The 21999-nt window shown below is 43.6% G+C and overlaps 1 protein-coding gene across 3 annotated transcripts in view; it reads right to left on the reverse strand.

The window, feature by feature from the left end:
- The window catches only part of rspo2 (R-spondin 2), a 65981-nt gene extending 45292 nt beyond the window's left edge, over positions 1-20689 (reverse strand). Inside the window, exons 1-3 of one of the 3 annotated variants that reach the window (XM_080470632.1) lie at positions 20505-20689; positions 20225-20408; positions 19644-19960 (exon numbers count right to left, since the gene is read on the reverse strand). In XM_080470632.1, the coding sequence (XP_080326758.1) occupies positions 19644-19743 (100 nt within the window). In that variant the 5' untranslated portion in view covers positions 19744-19960; positions 20225-20408; positions 20505-20689. Of the gene's footprint in view, positions 1-19643; positions 19961-20224 lie in introns of all 3 variants that reach the window. The other 2 variants (XM_080470630.1, XM_080470631.1) reach the window with 2 other exon arrangements.
- Positions 20690-21999: the final 1310 nt, after the last annotated feature.

The following is a 21999-nucleotide window of genomic DNA, read 5'->3' on the forward strand; positions in this document are numbered from 1 at the left end:
TGTCAATATCATAACGTGGCAGCAAATTCCCAAACGCAGCAAATAGAAAGAAGAGAGGCGCTTATATTAAAACACAACTGTTCCTATTCTAACAGCTCACCGCCATTTCTCCGAGGGCCCCTGGTATGTAAATCTAATAACGCAGGCTGTGAATGCGACTATCCAGCGGCTACACTGTCCATTGTTTGGAAAAGGCTCTTACAGTACGGAGCCCACCAGAAATTTTAGGCGTCATCAAATAACACAACAAAAAAAAGTAATTCAGTAGATCTATATTGTCCATAAACGTTGTACGGTAAAGAGAAAACCTCAGGTTCTGGAGCAGCTGCAGGTCAGGAAGGCTTGTGCTCTCATGTGGAAAGCATCACACTCACCAACAGAATTATACGCTTTCCTCGTGGCACTGAGACAATTATTGTTTATTGTCCACCTCACTTGTTCCCCTTAAATGATGGTATAAGCTTACCGCTGCTCCACTTAAGAGGAAGAAGAGAAAGCCTGAAGAGAGAGGGGGAGAGAGAGAGAGAGAAAGAGAGAGGGGGCAGATACAGGACAACGCCACACTGCAGCCTCCGGCCTAATGGAAGAAGCAAAAACAGCCGTTTTCTGGATCTCCTCAAACCGCCTAACCAGCCGGGCTAAAGCTGTGAGTGTCGCTCGTCGCACCCAAAGTTCACCAGCCGCTGTCACGTCTCAAGCGGACGCGGCATCAAACCAGCTGTGACTTTATTTGTCATAGACCTGGAAGTCACACTGGGCTTTAAAATATTGCAGAGAAAAAGCAGAAAGGGTAAGAGAGGGGGTTGCATTGTGTGTGTGTGTGTGTGTGTGTGCTGAAGGCACCTTTCTCCTCCAATTCAGCAGAAAATATGTTGGGCTTGTCTACAGCTCCCTTTTCCAGCTGGAAATAGTCAGGTTGAAAGATCTACGTTGTTGTTTGTTTAGTTTTTTTTTATCCTCCCAGAGTGTACTTTAACAGATCTTACTGTAAGCATGTGTTTATGATTTAGGACAGTCCTGCTTCTTATAATGATTTTGCACCAAGAAACTGAGCAAACACATTTGCTGTCAGACGTCTGAGCTCAGCCAACGGGATACACAGGACAGGGCGGGCCTGGTGGGTCTGAGCACTCGCTTGAAAGGGCGGCAGTTATTGCAATGATGAATGGGTAAAACAGGCAGCAAGTGGAAAATGGCGACACCAAAGCAACACTTTTTAGTGGACAATAAAACGAGTTGAGCTAATTTCATTTGGTGTGACTCAACAGGTTGCACCGAGCCGCCATACAGGTGACAAAAACTAGACCTGAGGCTTCGCATGATCACGGAACTCTCATATAAAGTAAATGTCATTCATGCAATAAATTGACATTTTAGCATTTTCGGAAATACGCTCATCTATTTTTTTTTTTTCCCCTTCTTTTTGAAGTTCATTGAGGAGATTGGGACAACTTTCACACTATTGAGCTCAATAAGTAAAGCGGCAATATGTTTTTGGAACGCTCCTGCCAAGTGGGTGGGGCTTCGATAGAATAGAGAAACTGTACGGCAGCCGGCCACAGAGGAGGCGACTTCAGTCTGTGTAGCTTAGACTAGGGACCCTTTAACTTACCTGTATAATTTTCTGAAGCCACTGGCTTGTGGACACATGTATTCCTACTAACATACAACAGCTTTTTCAATATTTACAACCTCAAAGCCTCTTCCTGGGATCTCTGGAACCATTCCCAGTTTAGAAACCACTGATTTAAGCAATCCAGTAATGTCTTTCAATCATTACCATCAGACAAATAATCTTGTATCCTCACATTGTGTGTGCGTGAATTGCGAAAGAATGGGATCAACCACGTTTTTAAATAACATCTCCAAATTTTAGGCATAGAAGGAACACACAAGAGGATGAGGCCGGTGTCAAATTACAGGGATTTCCTAAAGAATCCTGTGAAGATGTTAAGTGCCATTTTAGGAATAAAAAGCGGTGGAGACCAGTACATTTAAGAGAAAATTGTGCTTCAAAAATACTCGGTACCTTTATGGAGTTAAAAAATATTGAAATGATCCTGAAAATAAGCATAAAAGATCCCCTTTAAGCTAAATTTAACATAGCATTCAGTGAATCTTAGGCCCTGTTTAAAAACTTTGATTGTGTTTGGGTGTCTGTTTATAGGACAACCGTGCTCGAAGTCACTGAAAACACAACTTTTTGAAACTTTTCTATGTCTGTCCACATGTTGAGGAATGTCTGTGTACTCACCATTGTTGATGTTTATTATGTCCTCTATGCACTTGTGTGTGGTTTCATTACAAAAACAACTAAACAGCACCCACTAGTGACCCAACATAAAAACTACATGGTTTTTTTCTGCTGTTTCTGTGTCAATGGACATCGTTTTTGAAACTTTTCTGTAAACAAAAAGGCAGAAATAATGCGTTTTCAATAGAAACGCTGTCGAGTGAACAAGGCCTTAATGGCGCTTCTCAGCTTTATATTGATATTCTCAATTGTGATGCAAAGCTGAGACGTAAGACCGCTAGTGTTGGGTTAAAATGCTAAGCTAATCCAACAGAACAATTTATTGTACGTTATCATCTTCTAAATAATATCAATTGTAAGAACAAAATCCTTGATTCCTTAATCGAAATGTTTCAAAGAGCAGTTCACATAGAACGATAGAATTGAACAGGCTGTACCAGAAGAAATACGAGTAATGGTGCAACTGCATGAGAAACAAAAAGCTATTATTCTTATAAAATAGCAATGTCATCTCTTTTTAAGTTGACACCTTTCATTTTTATTGCCAGAGCAACATTTTAAAGCCATTCCAACACACGCAAAACATCATCTTGTGAAAGATAGAGCTAACCCTGCTCCTGCCCGTGCAGCTGGTCAGATAGAGACATCGACAAGGGTTAGGGTTGATCTGGAAACACTTTCTGCACCTTTTGCCCATCTGTCCAGCTGATGTCAGCACGGCTCTCACCCTTGCACTCTTCCCAAGCCTTTACTTCTTTATTAATATCTTTATGATGGATTATGGCTTAAGACTGATGTCCCAGTTCGAACCCTACATCTGGATGCGTTGATGTTGGAGAGGCCTCGTGATTCCTGTGTAGAAAGTTCATGATAAAATGTGACCTATCTAACCTGATCCCACAGCATTGTGCTGCAGCGTTTAAAACCCACTGCCACGCCGATGGACACTCATACCCGTGACCCGTAGCCGCCACGTGACTGTCATGGAAAGCTCTGGAGTCATCCACGAAGGGAAAAAAGACGAAAGCATTGACCTTGATGTGGTGGTCAAGTGACAGCATCGCCTCTCCATTGTGGGTTGTGGTCCCATAAAATATTTTACAGTTTGTCCAAGCCTTGAAAACAACAGAATATCTGTCCGCAGTCAGTGTCAAGATTATTAAAACATTGCAGTGAAACAATGCAAACCTCTAATCTTAGTCAACTTTAGTTCCAGTGGGAAATTTTTTTTTTTTTAAAAAGTCCAACATAAAAAGAGGTTTGACACGTCAAAAATTAGCTGTCAGGGATAATACTTTTATGAGTCGGTTTTATTTTTGGTGGATGTATATTTACGGCACAGCTTTAAAGTGGTTTCAACCAAGAAAAGTGCAATTTGCACCACTTGTGTGCATGGAACATTTTTCAGGTCTTCCTTCGACACAGAAACTAAAGGACGTGTCTTCTATTTGCATCGGCCTTTTAAAGGAAAATCAAAGTGGCAGCTCCCGCTGAGTGTCACAGTTCATCACTCAGCATCTGCCTCTCGTTCTCTTGATGGTGATACCCCCTTTATATGCCACGGTGGGTGAAAGCAGGTGCAGAGGGACTTTACGACGCCGAGCACCGTGGGGCCTTATCGATGACTCACGGAGATTGACTTTATCACCCTCTGGAAAGGCACCAGAGGACGAGCATGTGGTTCTTGTTTCTTCCCAGCTCTTCTTGTTCTTCACCATTTTTATTCACTCCTCTTCCAGAGGAAGTTAAGAGCTTGATGTGAAACGGGCCTGTAATTTCAAGTCATTTCCACCACATTGATAGTGTTGCGCCACAGATGTATGATCTATGATCTGTATCGGCAAAGATGGAACTTCCTGGGTCCTGCTGGTTAAAAGAATACTGGATGACATTTGGCCAGATGATGGACTGTGAAACTTTGCAGTTTTTCTGAAGACAGAGCTAAATTAAATTACATCTCTCTTTGCTTATTTGAGCCAAGAACTCTTTGGCCTTTAGTTACAAAATTATATGGATGGCAATAAATACTTTTATAGCTTTCATTTCGTTAAGTCCAGGAGGTGGTGCATGTCACTTTTGGAGCTGATTAACGGTCCAACAGGTGCAAAATGAAGGATATACAGTATTTGAGGAACCTGGCGTAGAAATCCAGGATTCAAAACGTGTCTCCAATGAAACAAAAGGTATTGTTTATGTTCCAAACATCGACGGAATAGCAATAAGATGATAAATGATCTGAGACAGATACGGCTTCAAAATGAGGGGCTCTCAGTGAAAATTATGACATGAAAGCCAATAAATTAAGAAGAGGTTCAGACGGTTTCCCATATAAATGCAGTACAAACTGTGGATGAAAAACAAGCGGCGCATGGTCAGAAATGAGCCACAAGAAGAAGTGCGGCTGTTTCGAATTTGAATATTTCAATATTTACACTCCCTCAAATTCACTCAAGCTGTGGGAGAAATGTGTTGTCGAAAGGAAAAAACGGCTAAGAGGAAAAGGGTGGGCGGAGGAAGAAAAAAAAAAAAAAGGTGGAGTGGCTCTGATTAGCCCACATGTTGGTAATTTATCACACATAAACCTCACACCTAATTTTCACACCTGCAGCTCAATGTGAGGCGAGTCTAGTAATTCATTCACTCTCTCACAGACACACACACACACATATACACATTTTTCCACACACACGTGCTACTAACTGGGATTTTTATTTTTTTCTTGTCTTGCCATAAGAAGGGATTGAAGACATCGCAGAGGAGGAGGAGGAAGAGGAGGAGGAGGAGGAGACGGCTGGTGGAGTCGGCTGGCATACCTGCCATACTTACACCCCATGCGGCACCGCAGCGTCTCCCCCCCCCCCATCCCGGGTTCGCCCCCCTCGGCTTGATTGTCACAACCTTGACTAAACTCATCCCCGCTTCCAGCTCACACATCTGAAAAGCAAGAGGAGTTGGATGTGGATTTTTTCCCACTTGCCAAAGAGCGCAGCATATCTGGAAATCCAGATGGGGAGATAGTCGTCTTTTCGCTGGGGCGTCACGCAAAAGCAGATTGTAAAACTCTGCAACAACGGAGCAGTGTTTTGTTACTGCTTATCCCCGATGACAGCGCCGGGAAAAGACAGCAAATCTTTGACGTGGACAAAGCCGGATGGATTGTTGAAGTGAAAACGAAGAAACGAAAACTGTGAAAAATGCCGCTCACTGAAGCTGACTTGAACGAAGGCTCACTTTTCTTTTGTTTCGACTGAATTTATCGCCGTTAAAAGACCTGGAGCGCCATGAACTTGCTCGCCTCCAAGACTGGATGCAACAGTTGTGTGTGCTTTCCCCCCTTTCAAAAGTGCGCATGTGATTTTGCCGTTCCCCACGTGCATTTCATCGGTCACGGGTGTAGAAAACGATGGCATCGTCCAAAACGTGCTCATGTCCCATCCAGCTTTGGAAAAGAGAACCGCTGCAGGTCGTTCCAGGACCTCATCACCTCATTCAGTCGCCGTATACACTGAGCCTACACTCACATTGTTAAAATCAGATTGATGTGTAGGGATGGAATTCCATCTGATTTAGTCGGTTAATTGATCCCATAATGCCTTGCACTTTCACGTTTGTAATACAAGCACATGATCCCACACTCTGTTTTGCATATACATTGGCCAGTATTGATTTGGTAAGTCAACTAAATCAAGTTGTTGCTTTTTTTTGCAGGAAGGGAAAAGTTGGAGTGGGTGAGGCATCGCTTTGTGAATTATATAACAGAAACGCATCACTGGAAACCAATCTGTTGCTTTTTTTTTTTAATATGGACCATGACTGAATCATAAACAGACAATCCCGTCGTAATTTCAGTTGGGTATGGTCGACCTTGTCGCGTTTACATGACAATATTTTAATTAAATAGGTGTTTAATCTGATTATTTATTGTCCAAAATAACTACAGCAAGCAGTAACCTTCTGTTCCCAGTGTATTTACGACCCAGTGCCGAAGAAATTCACAGAAATACAATGAACTGAATTTCTCATCTTCATAGTGTTGAATAGAGTGAAAGTTTAAAATCGAAAGTGAAAGGAACATGGAGGGAAACGCAGCAGTCAGTAAAAATCGGTCTGAGGTTGAGGAGATGAGTGAACTCACTTTACACATTACTTTCAACTGCTGACTGCCAATCGCAGGAACTCAAATGATTCATGTCGCAACTAAAAGATTTAACATTTGGAGCACTCAGTGCCTCGCGGACTGGTGAGTTCAGCCGCTGCTGAATTTATCTTAAAAAAAGGGTAGCAAGGTAGCAAAGGAGTTAGTTTACATTTCAGTAGAAAACAGCATATAATGAAGACCAAACGCAAAAGAAAAACAAGAACTCGATACCTTCGCCGTGCTCTCTCACTTCATACAAATCTCCACGTCTGTTGCTGAGTTCTACCTCATTAACCTTTTAACAAGATACAACCTTGCGCCTCCTCCTCACCCGCTGAGGCCGGTGGGGAGATCTGAGGTGATCACCAGGGTCAAAAGTGGAGTGCACCACGGGGGACAGATGGCAAAGACCTGGTCTCGCTTTCAGTTCTGGTGCCTGACACTGAAAACCAAAAAACCTCCTAAACATCAAAGCCCCCCCCCCCCCCAAAAAAAAAGAAAAGGAAAAAAAAAAAAAAAAACTGGGCTGGATCCAATATCGACATCACGTCTTTCACGGGAAAATCCCACAACCTTGCCTGTTTTCTCGCCTCACTGAAGTCTGCTTCTTAGTGTGGAAACGGCAACACCATTATTTGATCTTTTTTTTTCCTTCAAATGAAGCTGCCAGAAGCCAGTGTGTTGTGAACTTGTCATGATTAACAACTGAAGTGGCGGCGCGCGCACACACACACACACAAAGAAGACTGTAAGGAGAAGTTCATCTGAGGTATTTCGCGGCCCCTGTTTGTTTAGACGTTTCCAGCCGCCTCTTCCTGCAGCAGGTGCCTGGGTTACATCTGGCCTCATGTTCTCACACCACCGCAAAGCTGCACCTGAATGGCTGGCACCGCGCGGGCCTCTTAACAGGAACCGGCTTGCGTTGGCTCTCAGAGGCCACGCTCAGCCCTCGGGAGGGCATGTTTCATTTCGACGGTGGCCTTTGCGAGAAACTTGGAATAAACGCTCCCATAAAATATAAGAGATGAGTGTAATCCACCCAAATAGAGCGCATACGTAAAGCAAAATGAATAAAATTCATTTCCTTTTAGCACAAGCGCCGCGTGTGCTTCTGTGAGCTTGAAACCCCGTCGCCGCCTAAATAATAAATGGAGCCTGTAATGAAGGCGCTGCAATGAAAAAGGAGGGTGTAGGGTGTGGGGGGGATCGCATCCAAAACCCCTGGGTGGCATGAGGCGGCAGAGGCGGACGCATGGAGGCTGTAGCTATCGTGTGCCTACACGCCGCCCTGTTGACAGCAGAGCAGCCAGATCCGGTGGTCGTGTATTGGTTGCTGTTACAACAATGATCCGAGGTGCGGCGGTGCCAACGAACCAAACCGCAGGAGATGTCTCCTCTTGTCAAGAAGAAAAAAAAAAAAAAAATGCCTGAGATGTGATCCCTAATAACCCCTTCAACTTCGGCGCTCTTATTTTCAGCACAACCCACTCTGGGCGCTCGTACGCGAACGCATGCGCGTTTGGTCGCTGATGCTGGCCAGTCCCGTTCCTCGCCACGCCGAGGCCGTGCCATCTCGGAGACCATTGGCTGGTAAACATGTAAACTACACGTGACCCCTGTCTACAGATACCTATTAGTTATGACTCCTGTTGGTGACAGATGTTTACACAGCTAAGGCCGCCGCTCCTGAAACATGGCCTGAGTCCAAATAAAATAATATCCAGTTAAGGAGAAGTCAGCCAAGCTGTAACACAAGTGTATAACTAGAGGGGGAACCAAGGAATCTGAGAAATGTAAATGGGTTTCTTTCTTTTTTTTTTCTTTCTTTTTTTCTTTGAAAGCTTTATACTTGCATTTGTCTCTACCGAAGTATTGTTTTGTCGTCTGGATCCCAGAGATCAAAATCAGCTAGAAACACTAATGGATAGAGGGAAGGCGTTTAATACAGTTGATCAAAGGGTCTAGAAAAGCAAGTCCAGTTAAAATATTAACACGGATTTTCAACATTAATAGACTTTAGCCTGTTCTTTTTACAGCCTGTTCGAGGGTGAAGCCTGTGTGGCACATACAAATATAGATGTTTGACGCTTCCAGGATCAGGATGTAGGCCCCGTTTATACAACGTTTCAAGTGAAAATGCATCTTTTTTGTATTTTCAGTTCAGAAAAGTTTTACGTTTACGTGGCAACATTTTCAACATTTACTACACAGAAACAGCAAAAACACTGAAAACGATGTAGTTTTCGTCTTGGGCCACTAGAAACTGCTGCTGTTGTTTTTTTGTTTTTTTTTGTAATGAAACCACACACGTGTGTGCAGAAACAACACACTGGAATCAATCAACAATGGCAAATACACAACAATTGTTGTTATTGTCCATCTACTTGCAGCATTTGCTCCATCTACACGGAGACGGTACGGCACATTTCCAGAAAGTCGCTTTTTCTCCCCGTGTCAACTGGGGCCAGAGTTGGAGCGTTTTAAAAAGTTCCCACCTTGGGAGCCATTTTCAAAAAGGTGCATTCTCAGTGGCTCCAAGTACCATTGCCGTGAACACAGAACCCCCGAAACTCAACAAAGAGAGAAAAGTTCAGAGACAGAAACACTTGCTCCTGCTATTTTCCTCATGTAAAGTACTGACATGGTGGGAGTTAGTGACGCTATTTATTCCTTTTCTCAAATTCCCGGAGTGGATGTAAGATGTATGAATTTGAACTGCACAATTTTTTAGTAGCCTTCTCCGGTTGAACCCAACAAAACTCAAAGTCAACAGCCCCAGTGATTATTAAGAGATCAGTCCTACGTAAGATACATACAGGCTGATTATGAGAAATGTCGGAAAGGAAGTCATTCGATCCAGACTCATTTTAAACAAAATATAATCAAATAATAATCCGACAGGGCGGATTCAAAGGTTCAACATAAAACAGTACTAATTTTAGGAAACCCTTTAGTCAAAACAAGGTATCATTTCACTACATGTAACTTGAAGAAGAGTTTCTTGGAGTGTTGGATCCATAGCGAATCAGCCAAATCCCAGAGCTGGGGCGTTGAAGATTTGCCTCAAGTCTCATCCTTTGAAACCATAGCTTGTGTGGTATTAAACCAGTGACACAGTGTCTGACGGAATCATTTTGATTGACATTTATAAGACACAAAATTGCTTGTTCTGTGTGTTGACATGGCTGTAACCCCGGGAACAATTCTATTAGCCAACATTTTAATATACAGGCAATTACTCCGATACCCTTACACTCGTCTACATCCTGTCTACTTTGCCCTGGTCTGTCTTTTCCATACATTTTCAGCTGTAGATTTATTGTATTAACAAGAGAAAAGGAAGACTGAGATTTATATGTTGCCCTTTGCTCGTGTCGAAAAGATGGGAGTAAAAATATCAAACGTTTACTGCAACGGACGGACTATTTGAAACAAAAACTTCCAGTAACTGACAACATACTGTGTATTTCCTGTTCTTAAATGTTGACAATGAATGAAAGACAGAGGCCAATTTAGTAAAAGTTGAAATTGAGAACTGTTGATTAGTATAAATTGCATTAAAAACATTAAGAAAAATAAAGTTTCATGTCTGTCACATGGCCAGAATCATAACTATGGGCCGTTGCTCATGCTACTTTTTAAACTATTGATATGCAGCGTTGTTAATTCTTCAGTAAGGAAAGAAGCTGTTTGCCCTCTTAAAAGTCCTTAAATCATGAGGTCACCTGATTTGCATAATTTACCTTGTGCATATAAAAACAACCAAGAGTGCAACAACATCATTTTTTTGCATTTCTGCCATTTCTGTGGATAAAGACATCGTTTTGACAATGTTGTCGTCTGAACGCCAAACTGTTCTGAAACTGAAACACAAAAACGATTTTCCCTTGGAAAGTTGTCCTGGAAACGGGGCCAGAGTCTCCAAAAGTTTCCAGGAAAGCTTCAAGAAGAATCCCCTTGCAAATCAAAGAGAATTCCAATTCACTGAATTTCCTAAATGCTACTTGGTTGGGTATGCAAGAGACACCAGAAAACAGTTTCTAGAGTTCCCAGTGTGGGACGAGCAATATAAGGGTTATTGTGTTATTTCAAATTGTGTAATTAACTAGCAGAGGAAGCTGTTATTTGGTTAAGAAATCCTGAAGCACAAAGAAATTAACATCATCTATATAAGTGTTTGTATTCAGAACAACTCATCTTGTTATTAAGTGTTTATAGCAGAAATACGTGACGCCTCAAAAAGGACATAACTATTTATTTCATAATCAAAATCTAAATGGAATGCCATTGTTGGGAGTAAATCTAATTAGAAAATCACTGAGTTCACGTCTTCCTCCATTTGATTGGTTGGGGAAGAGAAACTAAACAAAGAACCAGTGACCTGATGTTGGATATTTACGTCAAGTCAACAAAAGTGTCTCGGTTTTTTGGGTTGTTTTTTTTTTCAAGCTTATGGACCAGAAAGAGCTTAGAAAGAGTTAATAAAGAGTTCATATGCGCACAGCTTGACAAGTCGGATACTAAACAGTCGGCTGTGGTTTGAAAGTAGGCGGAGGTGCTCTCTCATCTCAGAGGTAATTACAAAACTCCATCAAAGTGAGCGGCAGGTATCGGGGGGGGGCAGGACTGGAACAACCTGTGTCCCGGGGGAGGGAATTCCACTGCTCCCTTCGGGCCAAATATCACGCGATGCTGCTTTACGTTACAAGATTGATCTTCAGACCCATTGCTTTGCTCTGATAACAGACAGATGCATGTCTCATTCAATCACTCCACTATCGCCGTGCATGTCCCCTCTTTTCCTTCCTCTCTGCTCCTTCCATTCTGACCTCATAAGTCCACAGTGGATGACCCCCTAAGACCTCTTTAAATCTGACATGCACGCTACATTGCCCTCACTGTACAACACCCCCCACCCCCCACCCCCCACCACCCCCACCCCACCCCCACCCCACCCCCAGTCTCTCCACAAAGTCACAGAGACAATGAGCTCAGCATCAAGGCCCAGTAATGACTCCCAGCCTTACTCCTGATTAAAAACACACCGGGTGCTTCTGCACTCCGCATGCCGCCATGAGGCCTTTCCCTCCTCACACCACAGAGCTTGAGCTCTTGGAGATAGTGGCTCAGCCCCGACACGGGAAAAACAAAACCAAAAGAAATCCAGTGTGAGCCTGACACGTCGGATCATCCGAAAGCTCATTTCGAAGTCTTGTGATGCTCATTCACCTAAATCCAACCCAAAACTCAAACCAAACTAATTGCAGATGCCACTTGGAGTCACTTGCAATATTAGAGGGGCGGGGCAAATAGGATTCTTTTTATAATGCTTTCATTTCAAAGTGTACCGGCTTTCTCTTTCACAAATCATGATCAACACAGTGAGAAAAGCCTATTTTATGAAGCATTTAAAGCATATTAAGGAGGCAGTAACTCCATAGTCGGTAATATAGTCAGGCGACAGTGGGGGCTGCACCACCTTTACCTTTGCTTCTCCACGTCTATGCCAAATTACAGGCGAGCTCCGCAGAGAGGCGCTTTATTGCATCTGACCAGCTCACTTCCTTTCCCATACCAAAGGCATTGCATGCTGAGCTTTATTTTGATGTGGCGTGTAAGCGTAATTAGAGGTCCCATAAAAGCAGGGATGGCGGGGGTGGGGGGGGCAAGGATTCTTGTCCATCTGTCGAGTGTTAAGAGGTGGGCACGGGGGTAGCGAGCGTAGCCCCCGCTTGTTAGAGCCATTTAAACAGGCCCTGATGCAAGCCACCAGCATGCACCACGCTCATGCTGGTGTGTGTGTGTGTGTGTGTGTGTGTGTGTGTGTGTGTGTGTGTGTGTGTGTGTGTGTGTGTGTGTGTGTGTGTGTGTGTGTGTGTGTGTGTGTGTGTGTGTGTGTGTGTGTGTGTGTGTATGTGTGCGTGCGTGCACGTGTGTGTGTTTTCTCAAGAGGCCCTCCTTGAGTTTCAGATTTCCAGGCTTCGCAGATCGATGCGAAGTAGGTACAAGTCAACACAGAGGGGCACAATGACATAGCAAACACGAGCAGATACAAAGCGAGGCTTTTTTTCCCCCCAGAAACACGAGACTTTCAGCATCCTTCCAAGGACTTTTGGGTCGTACAGTTTTTTCAGATCCTTGTCACCTTCAAGACAGGTGGAACTTTTCAGGCCCACCTGCCAGGCAGCAGCCTTAAAAACCTGTTTTCCCCTCTTTTAAGTGGAAGGTATTTTCCCAAAGATATCTTTGAATGAGTTCATCCATTATTTCATGACTGTGGCAAATATGCACACTAAATAAGAATCAAGCATCAAGAGAAGCCTAATGACTTCATTTAATCCTGGTGCATTCATGAGTAACTGGGAAGATGCAAAAATACAGCGAACATCTGGAAGTCAAAGTGATCTCACTAAGTACAACATGATTTGTGCATCTACATGACTATTAGGTCCCGTTTACGCAACATTTCAAGTGAAATAGCATATTTCTTTCATTTTTGTTTCAGATAAGTTTTCCATTTACATGGCAACATTTTGAAAATGACGCCCCCTTACACGGAAAAAGCAGAAACACCGCCATTATGATTGCCCATCTCCTCGCGCACGTGCAGAAGAACTTATTACAGCCGTAATGCACATGCGCATTAGCAGCGTTTCCGAAAAGCTGTGCTTTCCTCCATCTACATGGAGACGGAGTCACAGTGTTTTCAAAAAGTTGGATTTTCCCTCGTTTTCCACATCGGCCGAGCATGTTTGAAAAGTTGCTACAGAGATGGAGTATTGTCAAAAACTCCCACTTTAGTATACAGGGCTTTAATGTACTCTTTAATATACATCCTCTATTGTAATTGTTGGGGAAACGGGACGATTTCATCGGCCTAACAAATGTAGTTAGCTCGTTACGAAGCTGCGTCTTGTAGTGATGAGCGTGTTGTTTTTCAATCATGTGCAGATTTTCATCAGGCAAATTTGTTACCTTCTTGTTGTCTTGTTAGAGCTCCCAACCGGTTATTCTACAATTTCCCAATTGTATGAATGCAACATGTCATAATGCTATAACAAAAATGGCAATATATTATGCTTGTATCCTAACCATTATATTATACATAGCAATACATACAAATGAGCTGCTTGCACATCACGAGGACAGCTTGATAACTCAGCAGTGTTTAACCAGAAGGTGGAATAAAGTTGCACTGGACTTTTAACAATCTTACTTATAAAGTGTAAAGTGTTTTTATTCTTCAGCAATCACATGAATCACATTCATCACAAATATGATGAACGAGAAATAAAAAAGGTGGAATATTTTTACTTGTTTCTTTCAGACCTTGAGTTAAATGAAAACAATAGAAAGTGAAATGTCTGTATATGCATATTAAGCATATAACATATAATAACATATAATAACCTTTTAGCTTAGCACACATCTAATAACAGAAAAGAATGTGGAACCATTCAAAACTAACTTCTTGTGTTAAGAATTTGCATAAATGTCATGTTAAACCAATTTGACAGATTTTTTGCCACTTTTGGAAGAATCAGACTACTTGTTTTCAGCGGTTACCTTAAACACCGCCATTAAGAGTTTTACTAGTTTCTGCAACTAAATTTGAACAAGAAAGTGAATAAAAACTACTTACAAAAAAATTACTCACAGTGTTCAACTCTTTGTGCTTAATCGTGGCGCTGTCTATTGTAACCCGCAAAGGGGAAATGGGCCATTTTAACAATTCCCATGGTTACATTCATTGAGAGAGAAAAAAAACAAAAAAAAGCAACACAATGGTTGCCTTATTGTGTTCACGCCATTACATCTAAACAGCTCTTCACTGAATTCTTTTAGAGGTGTGTATTAGTAATGTGAGAGGTAAGCAGTCTGGAAGTGCATTTTGGTGCACGCCTGAGGGGCTCCATCTCCGGCTCTGGGCAGCTCTCCTACCTGTGAAGCACTGCTATGAGTCATTTATAGAAAAGAAGCAAAAAAAAAAAAAAAAAAAAAAGGAAAAAAAAACTCCTTTTGTGTTGTTGTTTTATGTGTGGCACTTCGAAATGATTCCCAACATTAGAATCTTTACGGCCCAATAAACTTGAGAGAATGGGACCAAATTGGCTGGTCATATTTGGTAGCTTTATAAGGAAACGTATTAAGGTGTAATTGCTGCGGGGGAGTGTGCAATCGAGGCGGCGGGCATAGGTGAGGGTTGCAAAATCGCACTCCCGAGGGACGCTGCCATTTTTGTCTGCTGCTCGGGAGTTTCCGATCGGCATGAGGAAATATGGAGTGTATAACAAGATTTAGTTGGGTTTTTTTTATATGATAAGTTCATTTTATTTCACATTTCCGAAAAAATGAACTTTTACAGTGTGGTAAAACATGGCCTGGAACGAAAACATCTGTTTGGCATTTAGCTTTTGCCAGCACATGGGATCCTCTGAAGACAATGATTGAGGGTGGAAGAGAGGATCCCCTCGTGTATTTCCCCCAACCCAATACACACCCACTCCACACTGAAAAATAGAGAGAACGCCTTTGCACAATAAATGGTTTCTCACCGCGATGTGATAAATGTGCAGAAGTGTTACAGAACAAGCTTTCTCATCGCGGTGAAATGAATATCCTGCAACACCCAGGGAGTAGATAAATGACTTGTCCTCCCATCGCCCAACCTGACACGTCCTTCATAAGAAAATGTAAAAAAAAAAAAACATGGGATAAAATATCAGCGAGTTAAATTTATACATTTAGGTTACTTGAATTTTTTTCAGACAAGAGCACTGCTTCTCCCAAAGGGAGAACAATAAAACAGTGAAACAGATGATCCTATTTTGTCACATGGTGTCACTAAAGAATCTCTTAGTGTCCTTCTCTGGAGAAGAAAGTTCATGCCACTGCATGTTTTTTCCTTCTCTTTGGGTTTTTTTTTTTTTTTTTTCATCCCCCCCGGCAGTGTAGCGTGGCACGAGCGCACTGAGGAGCCTTTCTCCAGCTTCACCTGATACCGCTGAGACTCTGAGCAGGAGCTGCGCTCACAGGTCGGGATCGACACGCGGGTCGAACAAGGAGCTAGTCTTTCCACGGAGTTCGGAGGCTGGGTCAGACTAATGTGATTTATCAATACGCCGCATAAGTGGATCATTGTCCTTGATGGCCACAATAATTCCCCGGGCCGTGATTGGTTGAGAGGCTGTGGGTGTGTGAAGGTGAAGAGAGCGTTGCTTTTTTTTTTTGTTGCTTTTTTTTGGACCTGATGTCTTGATTGCGAGGGGGGGGGGGGCATGCACCTGCACGGCGTCTGTGTATCTCCCAGTATTTTGTCTCACACACACACATACACCCAAGTGCACACATTCTCACTCACACACACTGATTTACACTTCTGGAGGCTTGGCTGATGGGGCCTGGGAGAGAAAAGACAGAGCTCTGTTCCTTGACGCCGGAGCTCGGGCTCAGGTCAAGACTCAGCTCGCTGTAATCCCTCTCAGGTGATGCTGTTCACATTCAGCCCTTTCCAGCTGATCTGCTTAAATATGCCTTCCTCTTTCCCCTAAAACATCCCCCTCTTCCTCCTCCTCCTCCTCCTCCTCCTCCTCCTTTCCTCTTGACCAGCAGAACCTCTGAGGACGGTGAGAAAGGAGAGACACCGTGTGTCCTCCACTGTCGAGAAATCACATCAAATCTGGTGCCTTGCATGAATTAAATGCACATATTCTGTTTTAAACTTGGAGTAAGAAGAAAGGGTTTTGGGTGCTGGGCTCGAACATCACCTGGATTAGTGAGGCATCGTGTGAAAAAAGAAAAAAAAAAAGAGGCCTTGTTGCTAACAGACGTGCCATCTGCTGGGCCTCTATTTTTCCCCTTCAACTTTTTCCAAAAAGGCAAGAGTGGCAAGGCTGGTTTGAAAGCAGCTTCTTGGAGCGCTCCCTCTCATCCCCCTTAGGCACTTAATCAACATATTATATTGCGCTGAAGCACCGGGTTCCAACATTAACACTTACACCCACAAACCTGGGAGCTTTGCAAGAGCTTTCAAACGCACACAGGCCCGATTTCCAGAGCTTAGGAAGGGAGGCCACAATGCTTGAGTGGCTTAACTGCATCCAAAGATGCAATACTTTTCTTTCTTTTTTTTTCTTTCTTTTTTTTACATCTATACAGCCAAGAGCTGTATATACTCACAAACAGTTCACAAATTGTGTTGCTTTTCTTTTTTCTGAGTCAGACACCTTTTTTGCACACTCCCGGCGTGATCTTTTGTTGAACGACGGGCTCTCGCAGCTACAAATCATGAACCCTTTTCTGTGGATTTCTGGCATCGAAAACATGCCAAACGCAACTCTTGTTGCTCGACTATCAGCGGCAGTTCAAAAGGCATCTCTGACCTCACTCCCTCCACCCTGCTGTACTCGCACTGCTTTCAGCCATTCACTTCTTGTCCTTCAGAAAACATCTGGGAACGCAGTTGAGTAACAGATTACACAGCTGAATATGACCCGAAACACGCAGTGGCCCGCTGGGAATTCAGATCGGGGGTTTCTGGGGTGGATGTGGAAGGGGTTAACGGTATCACATGGCAACTTTTCACCACTCTCCGCTGCCATTACCTATTCATTACCTGTTTAAACGGCTTAGGGCCCCACTGTGCATCTCTGTTCCTTCAGGCAGCACTTGGTACTCCAGCCTGATTTTTATGTAGTCAGCAGGTGGCATCATTAGCCAGAGAATAAAAATGAAAAGTAATACCCTTGTGTCTAGCTATGATATCATAGCAGGGCTCATTGGCATCATTTTCCTCTCTCTAGTGGGCAGGACGGGGGCTAAGGAGGTGTAAATTTAATATGTTTTGTCATCTGTTTTACATTAAAAAAAAATAAAAAAATGTATATGTACCATTACCAGAGCCAAACAGGAGGTTGGGTCACGCCATGCAGTGTGTGTGGGTTTGTGTGTGAGGCCAGGCAAGACAAGATCAGCCCAGAAAACCGCACAAAGATCCTAATCTTGGCAGAACCCAGAGTCATACGTAACGGTTGTTTGACGCCTCAACGTCCCCTGGTTGTGATGGCATCTCCGTTCCTCACACCTCACTGAATGACGCCGGTTCGTGCAGGCTGCGTATCAATGGCAAAACTTAATTTCGGTCCACGGATATTGAAAGAAAGAAAAAAAAAAACACACATAACAGAAGAAGAAAATATTTGTTAAATTATGCAGGATGTGTTTTGTTACGCATGAAGGGGTTACGCCTGGGGAGAGGAGTGTGGCTCGAGTGAGTCTGAAATGTGTCTGGGTCTCAACACTCCTGAACGGTTTGGATAGCTCCCTGTGCATGCCAGACAGGCTGTATATAAAGCTGTCACAGGAACCTTGAGGGCTAGAAAAATATTCAAGCATTTCTGGGCCTATTGGACAATGATCTCTTACACATGCTTCTTTCAATATAACCGTGATAAATAAAGGAAGGAAGCAAATACCAAAAAGTTGGCCGGCTGCCACTGCTTGCATAGAATGGCACTTTTGGCCCAACGTGCCCCCCCCCCCCCCCCCCCCCCACACACACACACACACACACACACACACACACACACACACATCCCTGCAAACACACACATACACACACACTGAACCATACTGTAAAGGCAAAGACCTGAACATATTTGCATGGGATTAGTCTGACAAGTGTAACATTGGTTGTGAGAGCTGGCGGCAACAATGTGTAGCTTATAATACTTCAGCCTAAAGCTGTTCTGCAGGTCAAATGTGTAAGTTAACCTTTTGATCTCATCCCCACTGGTTAGGCCACCAACACCACCCCCTACGTCTTCCCTCTAGCTCAAACACACACACTACAAAGATAAAGAAGCACCTAAAACCATGTGCAGACTGCATTCTCTGGTTCACCATACCCCTGCAGATTTAAGCAAAGAAAAAAGAGATAGCCCATGCAGAGTAAATGACACTGTATCTCCTGCATGCGAAAGATCACACAGTGCACAGAGAGAGAAATACACAAGAGGAGCTGAAATACGTGTGTGTGCCAGTACCCCGCAGTGATTGCCTGATTATTTGCAGATGGGCAGTGGAGGGCTTGCAAGAGTGTGGAGGTTCCCCCTGGCACGCAGCGCATATGATTAAATCTGTGATTGCCTTACAATTTACAAGGCCCCCAGAACGCTACCACCCCTCTGTCTTGACTTTAAATTAGGTTTTTTTTTCTCCCCCGACTGTTCCGCGCTACCTCCGGACGCGGGGTCGTCAGCGCTGCGTGATCACAAACGTGCGCAATTTTGGAGCTAATAAATCTCCTCGCACCCCCGAGGATCTTTGGTGGTGCGGTGTTATGTCACAGGTCTGAGAATGGCTCCGCGGGGGCCACTTCCCTAATCCGACTGTCTCCTTCATTCATTCAGAGCATAGAGTAGTATTTACAAAGGGGCTGATCCCCTCCTCAACCCCCTGCGCCTCCGCTGAGCGATTGTTATGCGGAGTTTCCTACCAACAGTTCAAAGTGGTTATGAGATCAATTAAAACCAGATTAGGAGGATTGGAGTGGAGATGTCCGATTCACAAGTCTTGGGATGGAAATTCTGAACCTGGTCAGTGAATTTCTCCACGCCGATCAACCGACTTGTACCAACAGGTTTTTATTATTCTTTTTTAAATGCATTTATTTATTTATATTTTTTTTTTTTGGGGGGGGTTACCAACTTCACGCAAAAATAACGTAAAGAGTCCTTTGTTGGGGAGGGCACAACGCGGTCAGACAGCGTGTTGTAAACGCGATCAGCCAATCCACAAACGCAACTTTTAATAAAGCCTACTAATTGTGGATAAGACGCGTGCGGTCAACTTTGCGCATCTTTTACGCACCGGCTCGATAAATGTTACATGTGGGCTAATGGAACATGCTCTTTCTAGAGGTGCCCAAGTAACGTTAGATGGTGGAATGTTAAATTGCAGTCTAGAAAACATTTTATTTTGTTGGGATATCTGGAGATCTCCTGCATCTTGATACGATCAGTCAACTCTCACCTGCGAGTTTTATAAGATCTTGCAAGTTTGCTGACTTTTCCACTGACTCTTCGCGCACTTCACTCTGCTTTAGAAAGGATGTACACGGACAGGCAGGAGATTGAGGTCTAAACGGTTGTTTGGGACGCTTTCCGGTGCCTCCCGTTACTCGCACATCTGTGAAAAGTCGCGCCCTGGATGCTCTCCTAAAGAGACTTGTAGATTACGTCCGCGTGTTACCTCTTTTGCTTCTCCTCCAGCGTTGCGACGGCGCCTGACAGTTGCTGTACTCCATACAGTTCAATACGATCAGGGCAAATGAGAAGAGTCGAAACTGCATCTGGACGGCGGTCTGTTGTTCGGACTCCAGTAAAAACGCTCAAGCTGGGCTCGGGATGGATTCTCTGACTTTGCAACGTCCTCCTCCAGTTTCTTTCGCCGGTCCTCCAATGTGTCAAACATCAGACGAGATGCGACAGGGTATCACGTCGCCGACAGGAATCATTTTATGGTGCGCGCTGATCCTTCCACTCACTTAAAGTGTCCGATTTGTTGCGCTGCGGGGAGAATCACAAAAAAAGGAGGTTAACTGTGATAAGAGCGTAAAAGAAATCAACACCTTCTAAAACAGTGATGAGCGAGGATGGAATGAAAGCGAGGTGGGTCGGAATAAAGGCTGAAAAGCGCTTCTGTGTGTTAATGTGTTGGGACAATCGCAAATGCAATGCGTACTGCTCAGGCGTTCCACTTTCAAACAAAAAAAGGAGAGTTAAAAACGTGCGTAATAGTCGCCAGAAACACTCCGTGGGACGTTTGTATACCTTGGATAAGCTTGAGAGTAATTCCGCTTTTTTAGGTTCCCTCTGTGTGCAAGTGCGGCTCGAGGACGTGCAGCATCCCTCTCTCAGTGTGTGAGAAACTTGTGTCTCCAGAAGAGAGAACAGAGGTCCGAGGAGGAGAAAAAGGTGGTAACGATGAAGGGAGGGGGGTTTCCTTTCCTCCTCTCTGTTACAAAAAGAAAAAAAAAATGCCTGGATTCCGTTTACCTGCGTTTCCTCACTCCAGCCTTGTGTCCTGCGAAAGTAGCAGAAACAAACTCACATGTGTTGCTCGTCATAAAAAGCAGAAAATGAGAGCAGCCGGCGAGTGAGTCTGCCTTTTTGCGCGCACAGCTGAGGTGGAGCGGTGACTGACTCCCGACTGGTCCTGATGCTTGCTGCTCCTTTTGCTCATATAGAGCCGTGTCGCTGTCACGTGTGGATATCTCCGGTTGTGAGTTTCTCCTTATTTAAGATTTTGAAGATGACATTTCGTGTAGTCCGCCCCCCCTCCCCTCCCTCTGCGCGCATCCAACCACACTGACCAATACGAGGTTGCCTCTGGGTCCTAGCGAGAGTGAAAAAGATGAAACATCATATAGTAAATAAGTTAATGAAGCTGGGTTTTTTTTAGGGAAATGGTTTCTAGCATGTGGCATGAAAATTGTGGATTTAATTGACTTTTTTTTTTTTTACTTTGAATGCTGAACGGGGGAACCGAATTATTCCCAATTACGCACGCGGTTAAATGAGATTCAAATGAGAATGCAATGACCCTTTCAGCTGAAGCTCAAAAGTGGTTAAGGTAATTGCTACACATCCAATATAGTCACCATTTCGGTTCAATAATTTGAGGTTCGCCACTTCCAAAAGAGAAAAAAGCAATTATCTCCAAAATGTGCGTAATGACACAAGGTCCGCAAGTTATGCATCCTGCACGTTTTCCTCTGAAAATCTTAATAATCTTTTGTGTGTCGATGTTGAGCATGAATAAATTACGCAATAAATTGTGAGGATTTTTCCATCATCCCTAATAACAAGGCCTTTTCATTCAGTCACTCACTCACACGATGACCCATGTGACCGCAATCAAGGGGAGACATCTGCAGCCAGAACCTTCATACCTTGTTGGAGGGAAAGAGACGCACGAGCGTGGATGGTTGGCTCTCATCCACTACCTCTGTGACATTCAGACGCCTGGCTGCTCGTCAACATCCCCGATCATAGCTCAACATTATTACGCACGAGTTATGAAACGGCTGGTCCAGTGGAAGTCCTCGGCCCACAGGAGAGACAGAGGGGAACGATGCGTAATTGCGCCCAAACTACAAACCATAAGAGGCGGGCATTTCTAGTGTTAGTTTATCACCTCCTTGCAATACCAATATGTGAATGCTCTACCCCCTTCAGCCACTAGGTGTGGCACTTAATCTTTTATTTATTTCAGGGAATTATTGCCACCTTCCACATTGTGGTTTTACAAGTGTGAGGTCAAAAGGAAAAAAGAAAAAAGAAAGTACCACGAAGAAAAATATACTAGTAAAATGCAGCTATGAACAGAAGTGGCAGCTCCATGATTAAGGGAAATTTAAAGTTATGTGTGGCTGCCCTGCTGAGATCACACATACATCCTATCCTGGTATAACAAGGTTTCATACATGCTGATTTTATACTGTTTAACAGCAGAGAATCCAGCTTCAGGCAATAAAACACACACTCAAGTCCAAGTTTCCATCTCGTCACCGGAAGTGAAAAAAAGAAACACATGTGGGAGGAAA

The sequence above is a fragment of the Lipophrys pholis genome (genome assembly GCF_963383615.2).
Source record: "Lipophrys pholis genome assembly, chromosome: 9".
In the NCBI taxonomy this organism is placed as follows: Eukaryota; Metazoa; Chordata; class Actinopteri; order Blenniiformes; family Blenniidae; genus Lipophrys; species Lipophrys pholis.